This window comes from Gracilinanus agilis, chromosome 3, assembly GCF_016433145.1.
Source record: "Gracilinanus agilis isolate LMUSP501 chromosome 3, AgileGrace, whole genome shotgun sequence".
Lineage (NCBI taxonomy): Eukaryota > Metazoa > Chordata > Mammalia > Didelphimorphia > Didelphidae > Gracilinanus > Gracilinanus agilis.
The window spans coordinates 370,012,429-370,032,560 of NC_058132.1; the positions used below are offsets into that span (position 1 = coordinate 370,012,429).

General features: G+C 34.0%; 1 protein-coding gene across 1 annotated transcript in view; it reads left to right on the forward strand.

Moving 5' to 3' along the window:
* Positions 1-20,132, forward strand: part of SENP7 (SUMO specific peptidase 7) — a 161,802-nt gene that overhangs the window by 123,268 nt on the left and 18,402 nt on the right. The window contains exons 17-18 of the mRNA XM_044670123.1: positions 4,995-5,117; positions 8,855-8,947. Of these exons, the coding sequence (XP_044526058.1) occupies positions 4,995-5,117; positions 8,855-8,947 (216 nt within the window). The remainder of the gene's footprint in view (positions 1-4,994; positions 5,118-8,854; positions 8,948-20,132) is intronic.

Sequence of the window (20,132 nt, forward strand, 5' to 3'; positions counted from 1 at the left end):
CTAGTCCTTACGTCAATCCATTAGCATTCATCATATTAAGCCCATATCTGCTAATAGCCAAAATGGACAATTCTCGTAAATGCCACTCTTTTCTCCCCCAAACTGCTGTACCATTGATTTGTTCCATTGAGTCCTCAGTCTTCCAATTTATTATTATCATCTGCTGAAATTCATTTTTTCTGGTTTAGCAGTTTCTCTAAGTTGAAAGCTCTGTTTCACTTCTTCATTTTTAAGAGACAATATGGTTCAGTATAGCTGTTGTTTTCTCTGACCACTATAGTTTATATGAAAGAAATTTTGAAAAAGATGCAAATCTAAGAAGCAGAGTAAATATGTTAAAAAAGTTAAATTTTAATTTAATGTTATGATAGGAACTGAGAATCTCTTTTTAGTTTGTCCGTTGTACCTTTGAGCAGAATTAGTTTTTTGATCTAAACATAACTTTCAATGAAAATATGCAAGTCATAAATGAAAATAAAAATTATCAAACAACCCCCAAATTTTGTTACTTGAAATTTTGAGTGTCTGCTAATTTTAAAAAATTAATAAGATAATATAATAAAAACATTCTGTTTGCTCTCATGTCATCATCTGAACACTTTTTCCTTCTATATTTTTCTTTTGGTATTTATTAATATTTTTATTATTACATATTCATATTATTGTATATATTGTTGTTTTGGTTGTGCTTTCTTCTCTGCTTCATTTTATATAAAAATATCATATTTTTCATATTTATATTTTTATGTAGTAATACTATTCCATTTTGTTCACATGCAAAAGTTTATAAATTATCCTTCAGGCCCTAGATATGTAGGTTGTTTTCACTATTTTGGTTATTATGACTAATGTAGCTTTGTATTGAAAGATCCTTCTTTCCTCTTGTAAAAACTTCTTTTGGGCATATTCCTGATACTAGGACTAGTAGATCAAAATGTAGGCTTTCATTTTGCCATGTTGTTTTCCAAAAGGATTAAATGGGTTCAAAGTTTTATCAGCAGTGCCTGTTTCTTCAGGGCTCTATAAACATTAATTTTTTTCCTTTCTATCTGTGCCAGCAAAATGGGTGAAAAATGGCATTTAAGGTTGCTTTAATGTTCATTTCTCTGATTATTAGCATTTAAGATAACTTTTTAAAAATAATTTCTTTCATAAACTTATTTCATACATACATTTTCATGAACTTTATGGCAGTTCTTTGTGTTTTCTTTTGTGTTAAATGATAGTTTCTTTTGGGTTAAATTACCTTTTGACCTCAATTTACATAAATATTTATAGCAAAGAGTTTTCACAACCTATTTTTTAAAGATTTCAGATACATTTATTTGCTTTTGTTGTAAAAAAAACTGTTAAAGGGATTTTCTTAATCTTCCTCTGTCTCTTTAAGAGCTGAAGAATTTCTAGATAAGAGTAGTACAGCTGAGAAAAGTTCTGACAGGCTTCTGAGAGAGCTGAAGATTCTGTTACCTAGGAGATGAGATATATAAGAAAGAGACAGTTGAGAGTTGAAGACTTCTGCCTCTAGATTCCCTAGAGAATAGGTCTGTCTCAGTCTCTTTCTCAGTCAAGAGATTGACTGGAAGTTTTACTACTGACAGTTGAATAAAGAAACGGATTTAAGGATGTTGTAGGTGATTAGAGTTTATTGATTAGCTTAGGTAGGTAGGTAGGTAGTGAATATATTTCTAGGTAGGAGTAGTGTAGACAAGTTAGACCTCATCTGCCAGGTATAAGAATCTGGGTTTTTTAGAAATTTTAGATAGGATTAGAATTTTAGGTATAATCATATGGTATTAGAGTAATAATCTCACTTTCCTTCTTTCCATTTTCTATCTGAACTTCTTCCAAATTAAACTTAGTGTTTTTATCAAACTGCTCTCCTTACTTTTGTCAAACTACCAAAATTAACCCTTAATAACTCTTAATTTTTCTTAATTATTTTACTTTTCTACTATAACTTATCTTTTGGTTTTGTCTTCACAATTGCAATAAAAATATCATTGTATTTTTTGTTAAATTAATGATCTCTTAAATATTGATCTTTTTAATCGTTGATCTGATACTGTTTTGGTGAACCTATGACACATATGCCAGAAAGGGCTTCTCCCTTTCCCCTCTTCATGAGTGCTGGAGGACATTTATCACATGATCCGCCCCTCTGCCCAGCAGCCCAATGGTAGTGCTTCCTCCCTCCCCTATTTGGGGTAAAGCTCTGGGGGAGCTCACATGTGGTATGAGGATTGCAGTTCGGGCATTTGGTCTCTAAAAGGTCACTAATCTAGTATATCTTTGTATCCTATATGGTGATGTAGATCTAATCCTAATTTTCGTTTTAAATGGAATGAGGTTTATCTGTAATTTTCTTCCTTTACTAAGGCTATAATTTAGATGTTACCCTTTGAATTTGTTGTGTCATCATCAGAGTTTTGCCTGTGCATTTGAAATTGAGAAACTATATTTACTTATTAAGTTCTAGTTTAATTTCTTCCACTTTATTCTTGTTACCTGTTCTCTTGTTTTCTTTTATGTTAAAGAGATGATCGATCATACTTTAATACCTCAGTACTTCAAGGATCTGTTTTTTGTTAGTTTGGGTGCTCTTTCAAAAAAATAGATTTTGCAGGATTTTTGTTTGTTTTTATGTTATCTAGATTACCTTCTGTGGTCCTTCTAGAGCATCATCTTTTATAACAGACCCCTCGCCCTGGGCGGGGGGGGGGGGGGGAGAGGCAAAAAAAAGAGAAAAAAGAAAAAGAAGGAAGATAAAACATCACTCAAACCCATTAATATATTGTAAAAAATATGATATTATATGCAGTGTTCCACACATCTGGACACCTTCCCCTCTACCTCTGCAAAGGAATTGGGGGAGGCATATTCTGATATCTCTTCTTTGGGGTCAAGTTTTTACTTCATAATTTTACAACATTAATTGTTGAATGTTTCATAGTAGTTGTTGTTTCTATTTGCCTTGTTATAGTCATTGTTTATATTTTTTTCTTTACATCAGTTTTGTAAGTTTTTAAATGTTCTGTTTTCATCCCAATGATAATTTCTTACAGAGAGAAACCACCCTTTTGACACAGATTATAGCCTCTTTATAAAGCTTAGGAAATCAGTTAGATTTTTTTAGAGTTGCTTTGATCAAAATATCCAACTCCCTGTGTCTACCTGTTGAAAATAGCTCTGAACTTAGCTAGGCTGGTCCACTGGCACCTGACATGCTTTCTGTACTCCATTCTATTGAAATAGTAATGAAAAAACAGCAGAGCAGATCTTTAGTGAAGGTGATGTTCACAATTTTATTAAATACATTAAGCAGTAAATGTGAATGCACTATAAACTATTTGACCAAGAGAAGACAATATTGTAAGGGAAAGACTAGAAGTAGCAAGATTTCAGCTGTGCCTCACCTCTGACACTAGCTTTGTGATTAGTTAAGTCACATATACTTCTTTTGTTCTCAGTTTGTTTCCTCATTTGTGGATAGCAATACTTATTTCACAGGGTTGTTGTGAAGATCAAATTGAGATTATGCCAGTAAAGATTTTTGTCAGCCTGAAAGCTGTTTGTAACTTGTCTCATATAGTTGTTGTAAAGGTCAGATAAAGTAATGATCATAAAGCTTTTTGCAAGTATTATTTCCTTCTATAATAAGAAAAAACTTCTAATAAAGCCCCAATGTATACTTTCTTTGTGGATTGGGAACCCCAAGTTCTTGAAGTTTTTGCTGGTAAAATGCATGCTGTGGCATGTTCCCCCAAGCTGGAGAGACTTTTGGTGTTTATGAGATTGTTAGGCTGACTTATCTGTCATCTGATGACTATAGAGAAGCTCATCATCAACAAGTTAGCTTAAGATGATCAATTCTTTAGTTATATCAGTTCTCTAAGTCCATTTATTAAATCTTAAAGAGATTATGATCTTTGTTAAGGAGTTCCTTCCCCAATAATCACAGATCGTTGCAGTATTAAAATATTATAATTGAGAGTTAAAACATGATTTTCCTTCTTTTTTTTTCAGAAGGAAAGTAGAGAGAAATACATGTAGATGTGATAATTATAGCTGACAGGCCAGTCTACAGTAAAAAACAAAACTAATACTTGGCTTGGGAAGTAAATGATAAAAATACCTTTATGAAATGTAAAAAGGATACTGTGGAGAAAATTTTTATCTCTTCAATGGAGCTCCTCAAATACAGTCTCTTCAAAACAACTTAATAGCTTCATGATCAGTAAATACTATACTTTCAGATAGTTTTTTATAAGCTTTGCTGCCTTTTCCTTTTAGTAGGAATAGCGCTGTTTTCACTTATATCCAATGACACTATTATTCTAGACATTATCAGTGGTCACAGATTTGTGATAGTCCTTCTTAGATTTTAGGGTGGGGAAAGGTTAAAAGTTCTTTTTAAAATATGATCTTTTATGGGAAGACTTAAAAAGGAGACTGGTTAGTTTTCAGTTTAGTTTTGAATTTACTATTCTGTCTGAGTTACTCATTCTGAATTTAACTTATTTCACTGCTGAAAACAGTGAATGAATGTGCTAAATAAATTCCCTGGTTTTTAATGACTTAAATAGTCCTTTAGTGTGTTACCAGATGGTTGAAATGGAAAAAAAGATGAAATGACAAAAAAAACCCCAAACATGTTAGTTCTGTGGACTGAAGAAAATGTTTTGGTTTAATTAGGTTTAATTAGAATTTTATAATTTGTTCCAGGCTTTTTTGAGTGATTCTATTTTGGCTCTATTTGGAAGAAATAGATGATATTAAACTATTTATTATTAAATTGAGCATGATTGAAGGCTGATACCACTAATGTTCATATTGAATAAATAAGAATCAAACTATTATATTTTTGAAATGATGGATTTAATTTCATCAACTCTAAAACTTAGATTTTCAGTATATGTTATGAAATGTTTTGTGGGTGACTGAGTTAAGGGCAAAACTTCTGAGTCACAAATGATTTCTTTTGGTTACTTTCATAGATATCTTATATTGGAGAAAGCATCAGATGATCTTGTTGAACGAAGCCACATTTTTAGCAGCTTCTTTTACAAATGCTTGACTAGAAAAGAAAATAACTCAATGGAAGAAAATCCAAACCTTTCGTAAGTTGACTTTTTGAAGTATTATGTTTTGTTTTGCTTTTTCTTAGTTATATCATTTTGAACCCTGAGTTAATATTGCCTGCCTACATATGAATGTGTATTTTAAAATATTTTGTTAAAAGATTAATATTGAATATAAATATATCCAACAAAATTTGCTTAGCATGTCATTAAATTTAAATTATTTTAGATTCTTAAGGTATCATTTTTCAGTCATTCCCTTTAAGCCATCATTAGAATTATTTTTCTATTCATTCTTATTTATATTTTTACCTTATTTATGTGATCATACTGTATAATACATTTTTCTGATTCTATTTTTTTGTTTTTGCATTATTCCATGTAGATTTTTCAAGTTATTTTTGTAACCTAAAAGTTATAGATATTACATATTTATATATATCACATCTTTTTTTCAAGTTATTTTTTCCAACTTATTTTTCTAACCTGAAAATTTCAAATTTTACATACTTGCATATATCTTACAATTTAAAAAACTTTTTAAAAGGATGATTTATCCAAAGCACAAAACTTTCTGACATCAAAAAACAACCTTACATACTGAACTAATATTGCTTTGTGTCTTTTTTTTACATACAAGCATTCAATGCATTTATTTATGTATTATTGGTTGGGAGAAGAACACAGTTAAGCTACTGAGATTGCTAGAAAATTTGAACAATCCTTTGGTCCCAGCAGCTGGAGAATAGCTGAGAAGAGCATACTTCTAGAAAAGGAAACAAACAAAAAAATAGTGCCCAGGGAAATATCTTCTGAGCATCTTCTTGTTTGTTATGCATCTGAAAATTGACAATTTGTTGTTATTATAAAATAGTAATCTTAAAATAAAGGATGGTTCTTGCAGTATCAGTAACTTCTCCCTTTAGTAATTATGTTTGCAGGGATCAGTTTGCTTTTTAAAAAGTCTAACTTGGGACACAAAAAGCATTGCAATAAAATATTCCTCCAAAAGTAATGAATGATACAGTCTTTTTCTTTTAAACAGTGCTAAAAAAAAAACCAAATGTGAATGTTTTAAAGTATCATTGTATTAAAGTACTGTAATTTATTGATCCATTCCCCTGCTGTTGGACACTAAATTGTTTTCAGTTTTTAAATGTGATACTAATATGAAAGTCTTTGTATAGATAGCTTTTCTCCCTTTGTTAATATTTCACATTTTATAACACTTTACAAAATTAGTCCTTTAAAGTTAGATCCTTTTGTGTTTTATATATTGAATTTCATTAAGCTAAATAAGAAAGCATCATCTTATTATTTTTACTGTATATCAGTATTATTATTTTTACTCTTTTTTTTAAATTTTAAACCCTTAACTTCTGTGTATTGTCTTATAGGTGGAAGATTGGTAAGGGTAGGCAATGGGGGTCAAGTGACTTGCCCAGGGTCACACAGCTGGGAAGTGTCTGAGGCTGGATTTGAACCTAGGACCTCCTGTCTCTAGGCCTGGCTCTCAATCCACTGAGCTACCCAGCTGCCCTATTATTTTTACTCTTAATGGCAAGCAGTAAAAAAAAAATCCTATGAAAGCACCTGCATTTCACATCTGATATACTTTAAGCTTCTTTGAGATCCAGCAAACAAAAGCACAGGAACTTTATAGTTCTTATTAAAATAAAACAAAAATTGAAAATAATCTTCCTGGAAGACTAGGACTCTTTGTCAGTTCCTTTTTAGTCACCTTAAGTGTAATTTATCTAATCTCTAGCATTAGTCATAGTATTATCACCAAAAATTTTTTGTTTGTTGATCTTTGTCTTTGCAGGAAGAAACTGTCACTGTTTTGTCTATAATTGTTACTATGCTTCTAATTTTCAGAGTCTCAAAGCATGTACTATTATCTTTTATTTAAAAGAGATGATGCTATTGATCTACCATCAATATGGCAGATACTCTGAAATTGTTTTCCAATAGGAATGATGATTTTGCACTGATCTATCTACATTCTCTGGTCTAGTACCTCTTATGACCAAGAACATATGTTTAGATCTTAAAACTTAGTCTTTTGATAAATATCAAGTTTCTATTGCTTCCATAATTTCACAGTTTTTAACCCAGTCCAGTGGGCATGTGTCCTTCTGTCTTCTCTGAAATACCTCATAGAATCCTCTCATTATACAGATGACATATTCAATTTCTTTTCACCTCACTTCTTTCATTCTAGTAACTCTGATCATGTATTTTCACTGTTACTTTAGTAGTCTTTCAAAACTCCTACTGGGATTTTCATTTTTACTACTAGTACTCTTCCTCTTTTTCTATTTCTGTCCCAAATTGCTACTCTACTCTAAATTACCAATGCAGTGTTTTGGAAATTCTCACATATTTTGCTAATAATTTATGTTATTTATTAAATAGTTATAACAATATAGATAACAATAAGCACCATAGTGTTTATTTTCTCATGCACCTTTATTATTTTTAAATTCAATTTTGTTTTATTTTCAGTTCTCAGATTCTCTCCCTCCTCCTTCTTCCTCTCCTACCTACTGAGAAGGCAAGAGAAATAAAACTCATTACAAATATATATAGACATACAAAACAAATTACAACATTAGCCATGTTTCAAGAAAAAAAGTTAAAAAAAGAAATAGAAGGAAATGTGATTCAGTCTATACTTTGAGTCCATCAATTTTCTATCTGGAGCTGAATAACATATTTCATCACCAATCCTTTGGAATTGAGGTTGACCATTGGATTGATCTGCGTTACTAAATATTTCAGAGTTTATTATCTTTACAATGTTGCTATTACTGTATAAATTATTCTGTTGGTTCTGCTAACTTTACTTTGCATCAATTTATGCAAGTCTTCCTAGATTTCTCTGAAATCATCCCCTTCATCATTTTTTATAGCATAATAGTACTCTGTCACATGAATATACCATAATTTGTTTAGCCATCTCCTGATTGATGAGCATCCATTTAGACACCACAAGAAGAGCTGATATAAATATTTTTATGCATACGAGGCCCTTTCTTCTTTCTTTGCTCTCTTTGGGATATAGGCCTACTAATAGTATTTCTGAGTTAAAGGGTATGTACAGTTTAATAGCTTTTTGGGTATTGTTCCAAATTGTTCTCCAGAATGATGGGATTCATTCACAACTTATCTAACAGTGTGTACCTTTGGAACAACAAATATAAATTTTTTAGTTTAGCGAATTTATGTGTGGGGAGTATGCAATATGAAGTGACCAGATCTCTAATTCACAATGCCATTTAATATACTGCCATTATAAAATCATAATACCTGCTTTGACAATTAGGTTGTAGTAGTAATTTAGCAATTTGTTTTAGTGGTATAAATTATGAACTTTTTAAATGGTAATCTAAAATTGCTGCATTTTGCTTATTTGACTGAAATAAATTAAAAAAGAAATTACTAATCCAAGAGATTTTGCTAAAATGATTGCTTTATAGAAAACAATGTATTGGAATTAAGCTGGATGGTAATAAAGTAGGAGATTTTTGTGAAGTATAAAGATAAATATCTTAGAGACATTATCTACACTTATAGATTGGGAACATACATCTTGTTCCTTAGCTTATTTAACAGTGGGATGTACCAAGTGCTATTTTCAGATTAAAAACTAGTAACCTAGAGATCTTTTAGAACTGTAAAGGGAAAATTCTTGCCACATTGTAAGTATTTAACCAATGCTTGTTGATTGATTGATTATGGATACCAAAATGTCTAACTTTTCATATTTGCAGATTGGCGCAAAGAAGACATAAAAGAGTACGAACATGGACTCGACATATAAACATCTTTAATAAAGATTACATCTTTGTACCTGTAAATGAGGCGTAAGTTTGGCCATTAAAAAAAAATAAGATAGGATGAATCATTTAGAAGATATTGTTCTTTTATATGTAAAATGTATCACTTTAACACTGAAAGGTTTCAAATTAAAAAATTTAATGTTTATTTTCAATATATCCTCATAAAAGCAACTCATTAATTTTTGTTTTACATATGCTATATTGTAGGATCAGTTTCCTCATCTGTAAAATAAACTGATGAAGGAAATGGCATACACTTCTATTATCTTTGGCAAAAGAAACCCAATGGGGTTATACAAAGTCAGTGACTAAATGACTAAACAACACTGCAATGTAATTTGTCAACATTCTATTGCACTAGAATTCAGTGTGATGTGGAATGAACTGAACATTTTAAAAGAACTTTTCTCTAAACCCTCTTGCTTAAAATGAGAAGCAAATATCAATCTAAGTCTGAGTATACAGTATATGACTTCTGAAGGATCTCTCTTCAGAGTTTTTTAACATACACTTGTCAAGTCATCACAGTACATCTGTAATCCCTCTCAAGGCAAGACTTCTAAAGGAGAGGAAATGACAGCAGTTGGTATAAAAAGCAGGGGGTTTTTAGAAGACACTTCTGTCTTGTCCAACTGGACATCTGAGAAGCATTGTTGGAGTAGGTTATGAGTAACATAGACTTGAAATAGTGGGATAAATTTTGACTGGTGGAATTGGGGAAAGGGCATGGAGGTGGAGGAAATATCTCATGCAGAGGTGTCTGTGTATACAGAGTAAAGCTCATAGTTTATCTGTAGTGTAAGGAAGTTTGGGATAGGAATCATAGAATTATAATGGTCTGGAGGGAAGCCCAGAACCTGTTCAGACCAACTTCTTTATTTTACATGTGAGGTAAAAGTCTCAGAGAAGTTAAGTGCTCCCACATTTTGTAGTTGTAAATCAGGATTTGAATCCAGGTCCTCTAATTCCAAATGCAGTACTTTCTTCTGGACTGTGAATTGAGACTATATTAGAAAGAATATGAAGTATCAGACTGAGCACTTTAGAATTAGGACATATTCAGAAGAGGGAGTCCTTGAAAGTTTTTGAGTAGGGACATAAGTGATTTGATTACTTTTGCTTTAGAAATATGAATCTGGCAGATATGTAGGCTAGAAAGGTAATAGAGTGGAAAGAAAATGGGATTAGGAGTCAGAAGAGCAAAAGTCCATTCCTACCTCTTCCATTCACTTAACCTCCTCTTTGTGCTTCAAGTTCCTTATTTGTAAAATGATGGGGTTGGATTAGATTACAATCATGATTCCCTTCAGCTCTTAAGAAGAAACTATGATTCTTTGACTGGACTCTGGTAGATCAATAGCGCCGCCCCCCCCCCCCCACTCCACCCCCAATTAGGGGGTTATTGCTGTAGTTCAGGTGGGAGGTAATGAATATCCAGACTTAGGAAATTTTGGACATTGAAAGAATGATGTGACATGTTTCAAATTTCTAGGACTTGGCAATGGAGTATATATGAAGGGGAGGGAGAGAGGAGAAGAAGACTGAAATTTCGATCTTAGGTGACTAAGAAAACAATGATTCAGTCAATAGGCATAACCATTTCAGGAGACAGAGTTAGCATGAAGGGGAGATGGTGAAGGCAAAAAAAGAAATCTTAGAAAATCCTATTTTGAGAGTCCAAAGGTTACAAAACACTTCCCATAATAATCTTTTTAAAAATCTTAAAAAATAATAACATGGTTCCTATTTTTGGAGGGCCCTAAGGTTACAAAGTATTTCCCATAATAATGAACTTTAAAAAATCTTAATATTATAGTTCCCATTTTTGTAGGACATGAAGGTTACAAGCACTTCCCATAATAATACTCTTAAAAATAATAATATTGTTCCCATTTTTATAGGGCATGAAGGTTACAAGGCATTTGCCAAATATTAACATGCTGCTATTCACTGCTACTTCCAGGATCTCCCATAACACCTTCACTTAGCGACCTCTCCTTTGAATTTCACTTGAAACTTTCATATCATCCTGTCAAGGCATGGCAACTTTCTAGTTGTTCCTCCTTTTGAAGAAGTTTGGTACCTGAGTCACTCACTCCCTTCTTCATTACACCCAATACTGCCTTTATATTTGTAGACTTAAACTTAAATGTTAATTTTTCTTTTTGGAATGGATCAATGATATCATTTAGTGTTGGGGAAGCTCCCTTTGATGGACTTCTTCTACCAATGCAGATTAGCATCTTCTCTGTAATTTATAGTCTCGAGAGTTACTTGTAATATGAAAGGTTAAGCAATTTGCCAAGGTTATAGAGCTGGTCGGTATGAGAGGAAGGGCTTGGCCATTCCTTTCTGACTCGTATCAACTCATTAGCACCACTCTACCCACTATTTTATGCTGCCTTTATATGTTGATGTTCTCTCAAATACCATTGCTTCCTAGTTTATCAGTCTCCTCAATTTCTGTGGTCTGCATTTTTTCACTCCACTTGAGCCACAAACAGGGATGGCCATTCCTTTGTTCTTGCTATTACTTACAAGTTTTCCACTTCCATAATCCAGAACTCTGAAATTCATATATCTAACCATAAGTAACCTGGCCTTCCAGCTCTCTCTTTGCTTCATCCCTCATCCATCCAAGACAGACTTGCTATCCTCATTGCAATTTCTAGTCACTCCATTCCTTCCCTTCCCAAGCCATTCCTGCTACTCTAGTCTCATTTTTCTTCAAAATTTCAAAGTTCTTTAGCAAACTAAAGCAAGTATAGGCTATCTCCAATCCTTGAATCTCATACATTATTGTCTTACTGGTAATTAATTCTTTCTGGGATCTATTTCTCGATTTCTCGTACCATCTGTCATCTCTGCTTTTACTATTGTGCTTCTGAAAACTGCTGGAGTAAGTCATGCAGCCTGAAAAGCTACATCATATCATATTATCCAATTCCAATAGGGCCCTCATAGCTGTTTGTCCATCATTTATTTTTCATTGATTCACTATTACACTCCCCATAGGGACTGTTCCAAACCTCTTCTCAAGCCCTTTATTCCCTGTCTTTAAGTGGATGACTTTAGTTTGTACTTAACTGAAAAAAATTGAGGACATCTATTACATCTTTTCTTTCTGATTCCATGCTTAAAATTACCTCAGGTTTATCCCTTTTTTCCCTCCACCCCCCCCCCTTCTTTCCTCTTTGGTATAGTCTTAGAGAATGAGGTATTTCTTTTCTTTACCTATTTCTGATCCATCTAATTTTACCCATAACATTTTCCTATCTTCAGCATACCACTCATTGGATCCATCAATAACAAATGTTCATTAAGTACCTGTTATGTGCCAGGTACTATGGTAATGTGCTGAGGATACAAAGACATAATGAAAGAGTCCTTGTCTTTAAGGAATATACATTTTTTTTTAAAAACACTTACCTTCCATCCTGGAGTCAGTACTGTGTATTGGCTCCAAGGCAGAAGAGTGGTAAGGGCTAGGCAATGGGGGTTAAGTGACTTGCCCAGGGTCACACAGCTGGGAAATGTCTGAGCCCAAATTTGAACCTAGGACCTCCTGTCTCTAGGCCTGGCTCTCAATCCAATGAGCTATCCAGCTGCCCCCAGGAATATACATTTTAATGAGGGAGATATGTATGTTTATGCAAAATGATTGCCCTTATGTACTAGTTCAGTTCCCTACTACATACTAGCACATGCAGATCTCACACATCCTTAAAAGCCTTTCTTAATCCCACCATCTTCTCATGCTATGTCCATTGTTTCTCTTACCTTTCATATCTTAAACCAGAGAAAAAGTTGTCTAATTCATTGACCATACTATTGCTTCTCACTCTTATTCATTTTTCAATCTCTTATAATCTGGTTTCTTTTTCCACCTTCCAACTGAACTTGCTGTTTCTAAGGTCTCATTATCTCTTTATTAGATAAATTCAGTTTTCTTATACACAATTTTCTTGATCTTTCTGTATTTTTGACACCATTAGTCATCCTTTCTCAATATTCTCTTTTCCTTAGATTTTCATGATACTATTCTGTTTTAGTTCTCTTCAGAATTGTTTAAATTTGCCTTTCTCTTTACATTAGTAGTGATTTGGAAGTGTAGGATGCTTCTCTACAGAAATGAATGAAGTTTTTAATTCTGAACTTAACAAGCACCACATAAAATGAGTGTTTCCATTTATAGAGTAGAAGAGAAGAGAATGATTTAACATGAACTTGTGTATTTCCTTTATGAGTGATTTTCTTCATAGTTTTTGATAGTACTAAATAGAAATGGTGATGATTTTTGTGGATTTATTTTGTATTCTTTTTCTTTGTTACAACTACTAATTGCTCAATTTCTTCTGTGGTTTTCTTGGGTCTTTTAGTACATACATACATCATCATGTTCTGTAATGAGGATGGCTTTGTCTCCTCTTTCTCAGTGTTCATGTCTTTAATTTATTACTTAAGCTAGAATTTGTAGAATTTTGTCAAATAATAATTTGGAAAGGGGAACATCCTTGCCTTATCTTGTTTGTATTAAAAGCTACTTTTTAAAATTGAAATATTCTTTCACTGTTGCTTACTCTTTCCTTTTCTAGCTCATATAAGAACATGATACCTAATTCCACCTTATTTATCCTTCCATTTTGTCAAAACAATTTGTAAGAAATGTTATTTTCATTCCATCCTTTTTCCTATTCTTTATTCTAAACTTCTAGTATTGGCTAGTTCTGGGGTTCCTAGTCTTGGCTTTATGTATCCACCATAGTTATGAGAAATTTGTCAAGAGTATGGGAAATATTTAGTAAATAATTATATTATCATATTGAAATATTCCAGAGGTAATTGTGTTAGTAGAAGTCTGTGGAATATAGAGAGAATGGTGAGGAGGTGGAGGATGAGGAGAAGAAGGAAGGAAAAGGGAACAGAGTGAGAAAGGGAAGGGAACATTTGAAAGAATCAGTTGAAGTTATAATTCCTGCTCACACCAAATTAATGAAGTTTGTATATGAAACTTTTATATCAATCTAGAAAATATTTTTGGGACAATTACTGAATGAAAGATGATGAAAGAAAATTGATCTCTACAACAACCAGAAAATATGAATTGATTACCAGCTAATGAAATTTAAAAAATTTTGAGGTACCCTTGTAGAAGCAAATTACCTTCTTATTAAACATGCTCACAAGGCTCTACTTCCCTGAATCGTGATTTTCAAACCTGCCCTTTATCAGATCCAAAGCAGGCCTAGAGATGGGATGTCCTGGGTTCAAATCTGGCCTCAGACACTTCTTAGCTGTGGGACTCTGGGCAAGTCACTTAACCTCCATTGCCTAGCCGTTACCAGTCTTCTTCTTTGGAACTAATACATAGTATTTCTAAGGCAGAAGGTAAGAATTTTAAAAAATTATTTTATTTCTTATATAGGACTTATTTCCTTTCTTATTAAATAAGGAAGTCAGGAAGTTTACTGAAAGCTCCAAAAGTATGAGAACTGAAAAGCTGAGAATACCCACTATAGCAGGGGTCCGCAACGTATGGCTCTCGAACCATATCTGGCTCCACCTTCCGACCAGCCAGTCTGGGCAAAGCCCCAGGATGTGCCCCAGGGGGCCCTTCAGCCCCCGCCCCATATTCCAGCACCTTCCACCTCCATCTTCCTCCTTCTGCATGCGTTTATGGCTCTCACAGCCAAAAAGGTTGCCAACCGTTACACTATAGTATGTAATCTCAGGTATGCTAGTTTTTTATGGAAGTGGTAGGGTAAAATGGATGGTATTCTGTAATTCTGGTTCCGGAAGGCTTAAACCTGTTTTTTTTTTTTTTTTTTTTTTTTTTTAATAACCTATCATGCAGAGATTTTCCCTTTGAACTTGTGAATGAATTCATTTAACCCCCTTCATCCATACCTTCCCCAGTACTCACCATTTCGTCTACAAAGTATATCACACAACCACAACATATAATTCTGTCCTGAAGAAACTGACCCCTTGAAGGGTACAACAAATAAGTTGCTTCTAACAAAGTTACAGCCTCCTAAATTGTGCCCTTTCCACCTTCAGGCTTGTGCCAGATTCTTCCCTTTTTCCTGACTGTACTCAGTTCCCACTTATTTGACCTATGATCTCCACTTCTGTTCTGTTCTTGCCCTCTCACTACCACCAAGGCAGGAGCAGAAATCAAAAGTCTCTGCTCTTGAAACTTGACCATTCATAACCTAGACCTCCCCTTTTCACCATCTCCTTTCCTCATTTGGGGCTTCTGGGTGGTACAAAAGATAAAATGCTGGATCTGGGGTCAGGAAGACCTGAGTTAAAATCTGGCCTAAGATCTTAAAAGCTGTGTGACTCTGGGCAAATCTTTTTAACTTCCATTTTTTCAATTACCTCATTTGTAAAATGGAGATAATAATAGCATCTATCTTACAGACTTGTTATGATGATCAAATGAGATAATATTTGTAGAGTGTTTAGCACAGGGCCTGGCATATAGGAGGTGCTATATAAATATTAGTTATTATAATTTTAATTATTATGAATAGGAAAGAGGCATTCCTCTATTATCCCACAACTCATAACAACATATCATAATGATAAGAAGTTGAGATTTCTTTTACTTGACACATTAATTTTTTCACCTAGATATTGGAGCTCTTTACTTGAATAATTTAATGTGGTGAGAAGAGACCTGTCCTTATGAAATCTCTCACTATTATAAGAATTATTAAGTAACTTGGATTAATTAGGGATTCTTGATAAGTAAGAGTAGGCTAGAGAAAGAGTGTTGAAGTGTTACCTTAAGAAACCAGCTAGAATCTTCCTAGAAATTCCTTAAGAGAATTCCCAAGAGGCTAGGGGGTCTGTGGAAAAATAACAGACACTCTGTTGGAGGGGTCTGAGACTCAAAAGATTGGATGGTTGGATCTTTCCTCTGGAAATCCTGGAAGAGTTGATGACAGTTGGTTTTGGAAGACACTTGAAGATTCAGGAAGAGTTTGTGGAGGAGATCATCTGTGAGGACTGACTGATAGAACTTTCTTTTTGACACTATGGGGGTTTGGGGGATAGGCCAGCAGGGCCTGGAGAGAGCTAACTGCTGGGAACCTGGTAGTAGTTGGACTGATCTCTAGCTGGAGAAAGAAGAAGGAGACAATGGATTTCTAATATTTATAAGAAGATAATAAGTATAGTTTAGTAAAATTAGATAGTAAATATTTAGTTAGTTAAGGAGTTTAAGTCAGGCTTGAGAAATCAAGTAGGAAGCAGTCTCTTGTGAGACAGATTTGGGTAGGATATAGTTTAGTATTCTTAGATTAGGGAACTTTTCTCAATCCTATATTTATCCTTTTCTTAACTTTCCCTGCTCCTTTCAACAATATAAATAGATAGGTTTTGGTTATAAGTTGTCTCCATCCAGTTTCTATCTACCAAACCTTCAACTAGGCCCTAATTGCTTTAAAGGAATCACAACCAATACCAGCTGATAGGCAACTGCTTACTCTCAATAACTGGCCAAATTGATAAAGCATCAATTTACCTTATTACACTATATTATTCTCACAGATTTTTCTTTTTTTTTTTTAGTACGAATGATGCAAATGATTTCACCCATGCATTTGGTATCTTCCCTTTCAGTTATATTGAGAATTGAAACCTCAGTGCACTCAAAATTGTCATCTCCAATCTGGACATTGTTTATACTTGGTCTAGAATAGCTGCTTTTTTCAGTTTTTGTTTCTTTAGTACCAATATCCTCATCTATATGGGTGCTATGATATCAGAGGTAGCAAAATTCAGATTTGTTATTGCTGGAAGAGTATAGTTATAGTGATATTGTTTTAGTAATCTTGCTAGACCTCTTCCATTTTTCATTTGTTTGTTGAACTCCTAGTATTATCCTTAGATTATTGGAAGCAAATTTCTTTCTTTCCAGTGTTGCCTTTTTAACGTCATCTCTCAGTGTCTCTCTTTACCACTGAGTAAATTCAGGTATAGATAAGCCCTCAGAGAAAAGAAGTTAAAGAACCAAGGAACCAACAAGACAGGAAATTGATTCCACAGGCATTATCCCCTGGGCAGCCCAGGCAAATTAAGAAACTATGGTTGGTTCCTTAGATTGACTGTGTGAGAGTTAGTGGTGGAGAAAAGGGCTTATAAGTGGAGACTAGGAGGTCTTTGGGGTCTTGGCATGCTTGTGGAGTAACTGAGGGGACCCTTGTTGGAAATCAGCTAGAGGCCCATAAATGGCAGCCATAGATTAGAAAGTTCCCTATCTTTCCTTTTCTCTACTACTACTACTACTACTACTACTACTACTACTACTACTACTACTACTACTACTACTACCACCACTACTTTGATTTAATAAAGTTATTAAGCTACTACAGGCCTCATAATTTTAGTTATTACAAGATGTTTGTGGGAAGATTGGACTTAATTGAGTCTCTCACCAAACTGTCTAACATTTATTTTTTTTCCTCCATTGTTCTGGCTATTATGATATGTTCATAATCTTCCACCATCCTTCTTGATAAGATATTACAAATAAGTTTATATTCTAAACTGGTGTTGCCCTGTATTGAGATATCTCTCAGCTCAGCAAAGAGATTTATTTATCTCTTTATTGAATAAGGTGATTTCTAGGCTCTTTTAGACTTTTATATTAGTTGGTTATCACTGATTAAACCTCCTTAGGAAATGGCGATAGTCTATGTTGATTTCTTTAATTATGGATGAAAAGTTTTTAATTTTGAAGAATAAGTAGCTTATTTAAATTTGGCAAGTTGGAGTTGTTTTAATTTATCTCAAACTTATCCTTTTTATTTTTCTCATTTGGTTTTTTTTATAGTATTTTTTAAAATATTTTTTAAACCCTTAACTTCTGTGTATTAGTTCCTTGGTGGAAGAGTGGTAAGGGTAGGCAATGGGGGTCAAGTGACTTGCCCAAGGTCACTCATTTGGTTTTGATTTTTAATTTCACTTTAACAAGTCAGTGGCCTGACTTTATGGAAGCAATCGATTTAGAAATGATTTTTACATTGCTAAATAGTCATTTCCTATTTTTAAAGATAAGAATAGTTTCATTTTTTATGATCTTTTTTTTGTGCTTGCCATGTCCAGTGCCTCTTGGTCTCTTCTTAAAGAAAGTATTTGTTTTGCATATATACATAATCATAAAGCTTTTGTGTCATCTAGAAGCATTTAACCCTTGTTTCTTACATAAGAGTTACATTTTCTGAGCTTGCCATTCTCTCTTTTGCCCACCCACCTCTGTTTTAGTTATTAAATATTAGCATATATATGAGTTTAATTTCAGAGGTCTTATTTTTAATTATTAATGGAATTTGTCATTATCCTCTCAACCAGTGTTGATTAATTTTCATGGTGATTTTTTTTTTAAAACAAATTTTTATCATGAGCACTGAAATACAAAATGTCCAAGTATCCCCATGAAACAGCCTATCTTGTCTTGGGACATGATAAAATTACTTCTGCCAGCTCCTTTAATTTAAATTATTCAAGAGCGATCTGTGAAACCATCCTAGTTAGCAAAATGTCCTTTTGCTTCTGGCTCAACTTATGGAGATATCAATATTTTTTCAGTTTTTCCAGTATAATTTTTAGTTTCTTTAATAAAAGGATTCTTTTAATTTATTTTTTGTTAAACCTTACCATCTCTCTTAGAATCAATACCAAGGATCAATCCAAGACAGAAGAACTACAAGAGACAGGGAATTGAGGTTAACTTGCCCAGGGTAACACAGTGGGTAACGCAGCTAGGAAGTGTATGAAATCATATTTGAATTCATGATCACTTGTCTCCAAGCTTGGCTCTATCCACTGAGCTACCTAGCTGCCCCTAGTTAAAAGGAGTATTAACTTTTTCTTGTATAACCTTTTGGAGCTTTTAGCAATATGATGAGGCTTATGGACTGACTCTTTAGAATAATGTTTTAAATGCACAAAATAAAATTCATATGGTTGTAAAGGAAGTCAATCACATTGAAACAGAGTTAACAAATTACTAAGAAAAAAAAATTCATGGACCCCCAGATTGACAATGCCTGCTTTAATAGCCTGTCTACACATTGGTACTGGATAATGACCTCACATTTGGGAATGCCCATGGATAAGTCTGTATTTGAAATGGGCTAAAACTAGATAATTATTTGCACCTTTATTTTTTTCTCTATTGTCTCTAGAGAAGTAGAAAGTAGATGTCCACACATGATTGATGGAGCTTTTATATTTTTCTTTGTTTCAAGGGCAGCCATAACCAAGTAATATATAATAACAATACTTAACAGCTAGAATATTGTTGATGAGCCTCTCCACACTTAGTGGACTGGTCCTTAGAAAAGACATAGTTAATTAGGTCCATAATTGAATAGGATTTGAAGGATAGGCTGGATTGCTTTTGGGAAACTGAACAGTGCTTTCAGATAGTCACTGAGCCTTCATTAAATGCCTGATATGTTTCAGACACTGTTCTAAGTGATGGAGATGGAAGGAAAGGCAAAAGTCAGTTCCTGCTTTCAATGAATTCATAGCCTAATGAGGGAAATGACATTTAAATAACTAAGAACAAATAAAATAAGAACAAATTGGGGGGGTAGTCTGAGAAGGAAGGCATGAAGATTAAAGAGGCCCAGAGAAAACTACTTGCCGAAGGTGAAACTTGAGCTCTGAGACTCAAAAAAAGCCAGAGAGGCTAAAAGGTGGTGGTGAATATATAGTGTTTGAGGCATGGGAGGCATCAAGTGGAAATGTTTGGATTTGGGGTAATGGAGTGTCATGGGCAGAACAGCATAGAGCAACGGTCGGCAACCTTTTTGGCCGTGAGAGCCTTAAACACCTGCGGAAGGAGGAGGATGGAGGCAGAAGGCACTGGAATATGGGGCAGAGGCTGAAGGGCCCCCTGGGGCGCATCCTGGGGCTCTGCCCAGACTGGCTGGTCAGGAGGTGGAGCCAGATATGGCTCGAGAGCCATATGTTACCAACCTCTGGCATAGAGGGTAGTCTCAGAAGGAAGGGATATGTGAGGAATTATTGAAGGAATCAGAAACTATATAAAGAAGAGAAGAATCTGACTGGTGATGGTAGAGATGGGAAGAGAATATAGCAGTTGTTAATAATCTGAAACCCTGCCATATGTTTATCATGGGGGCTCTAAGGCAAAGGTGTCATATGAGCATTTTTTCTTTCCTGGAGC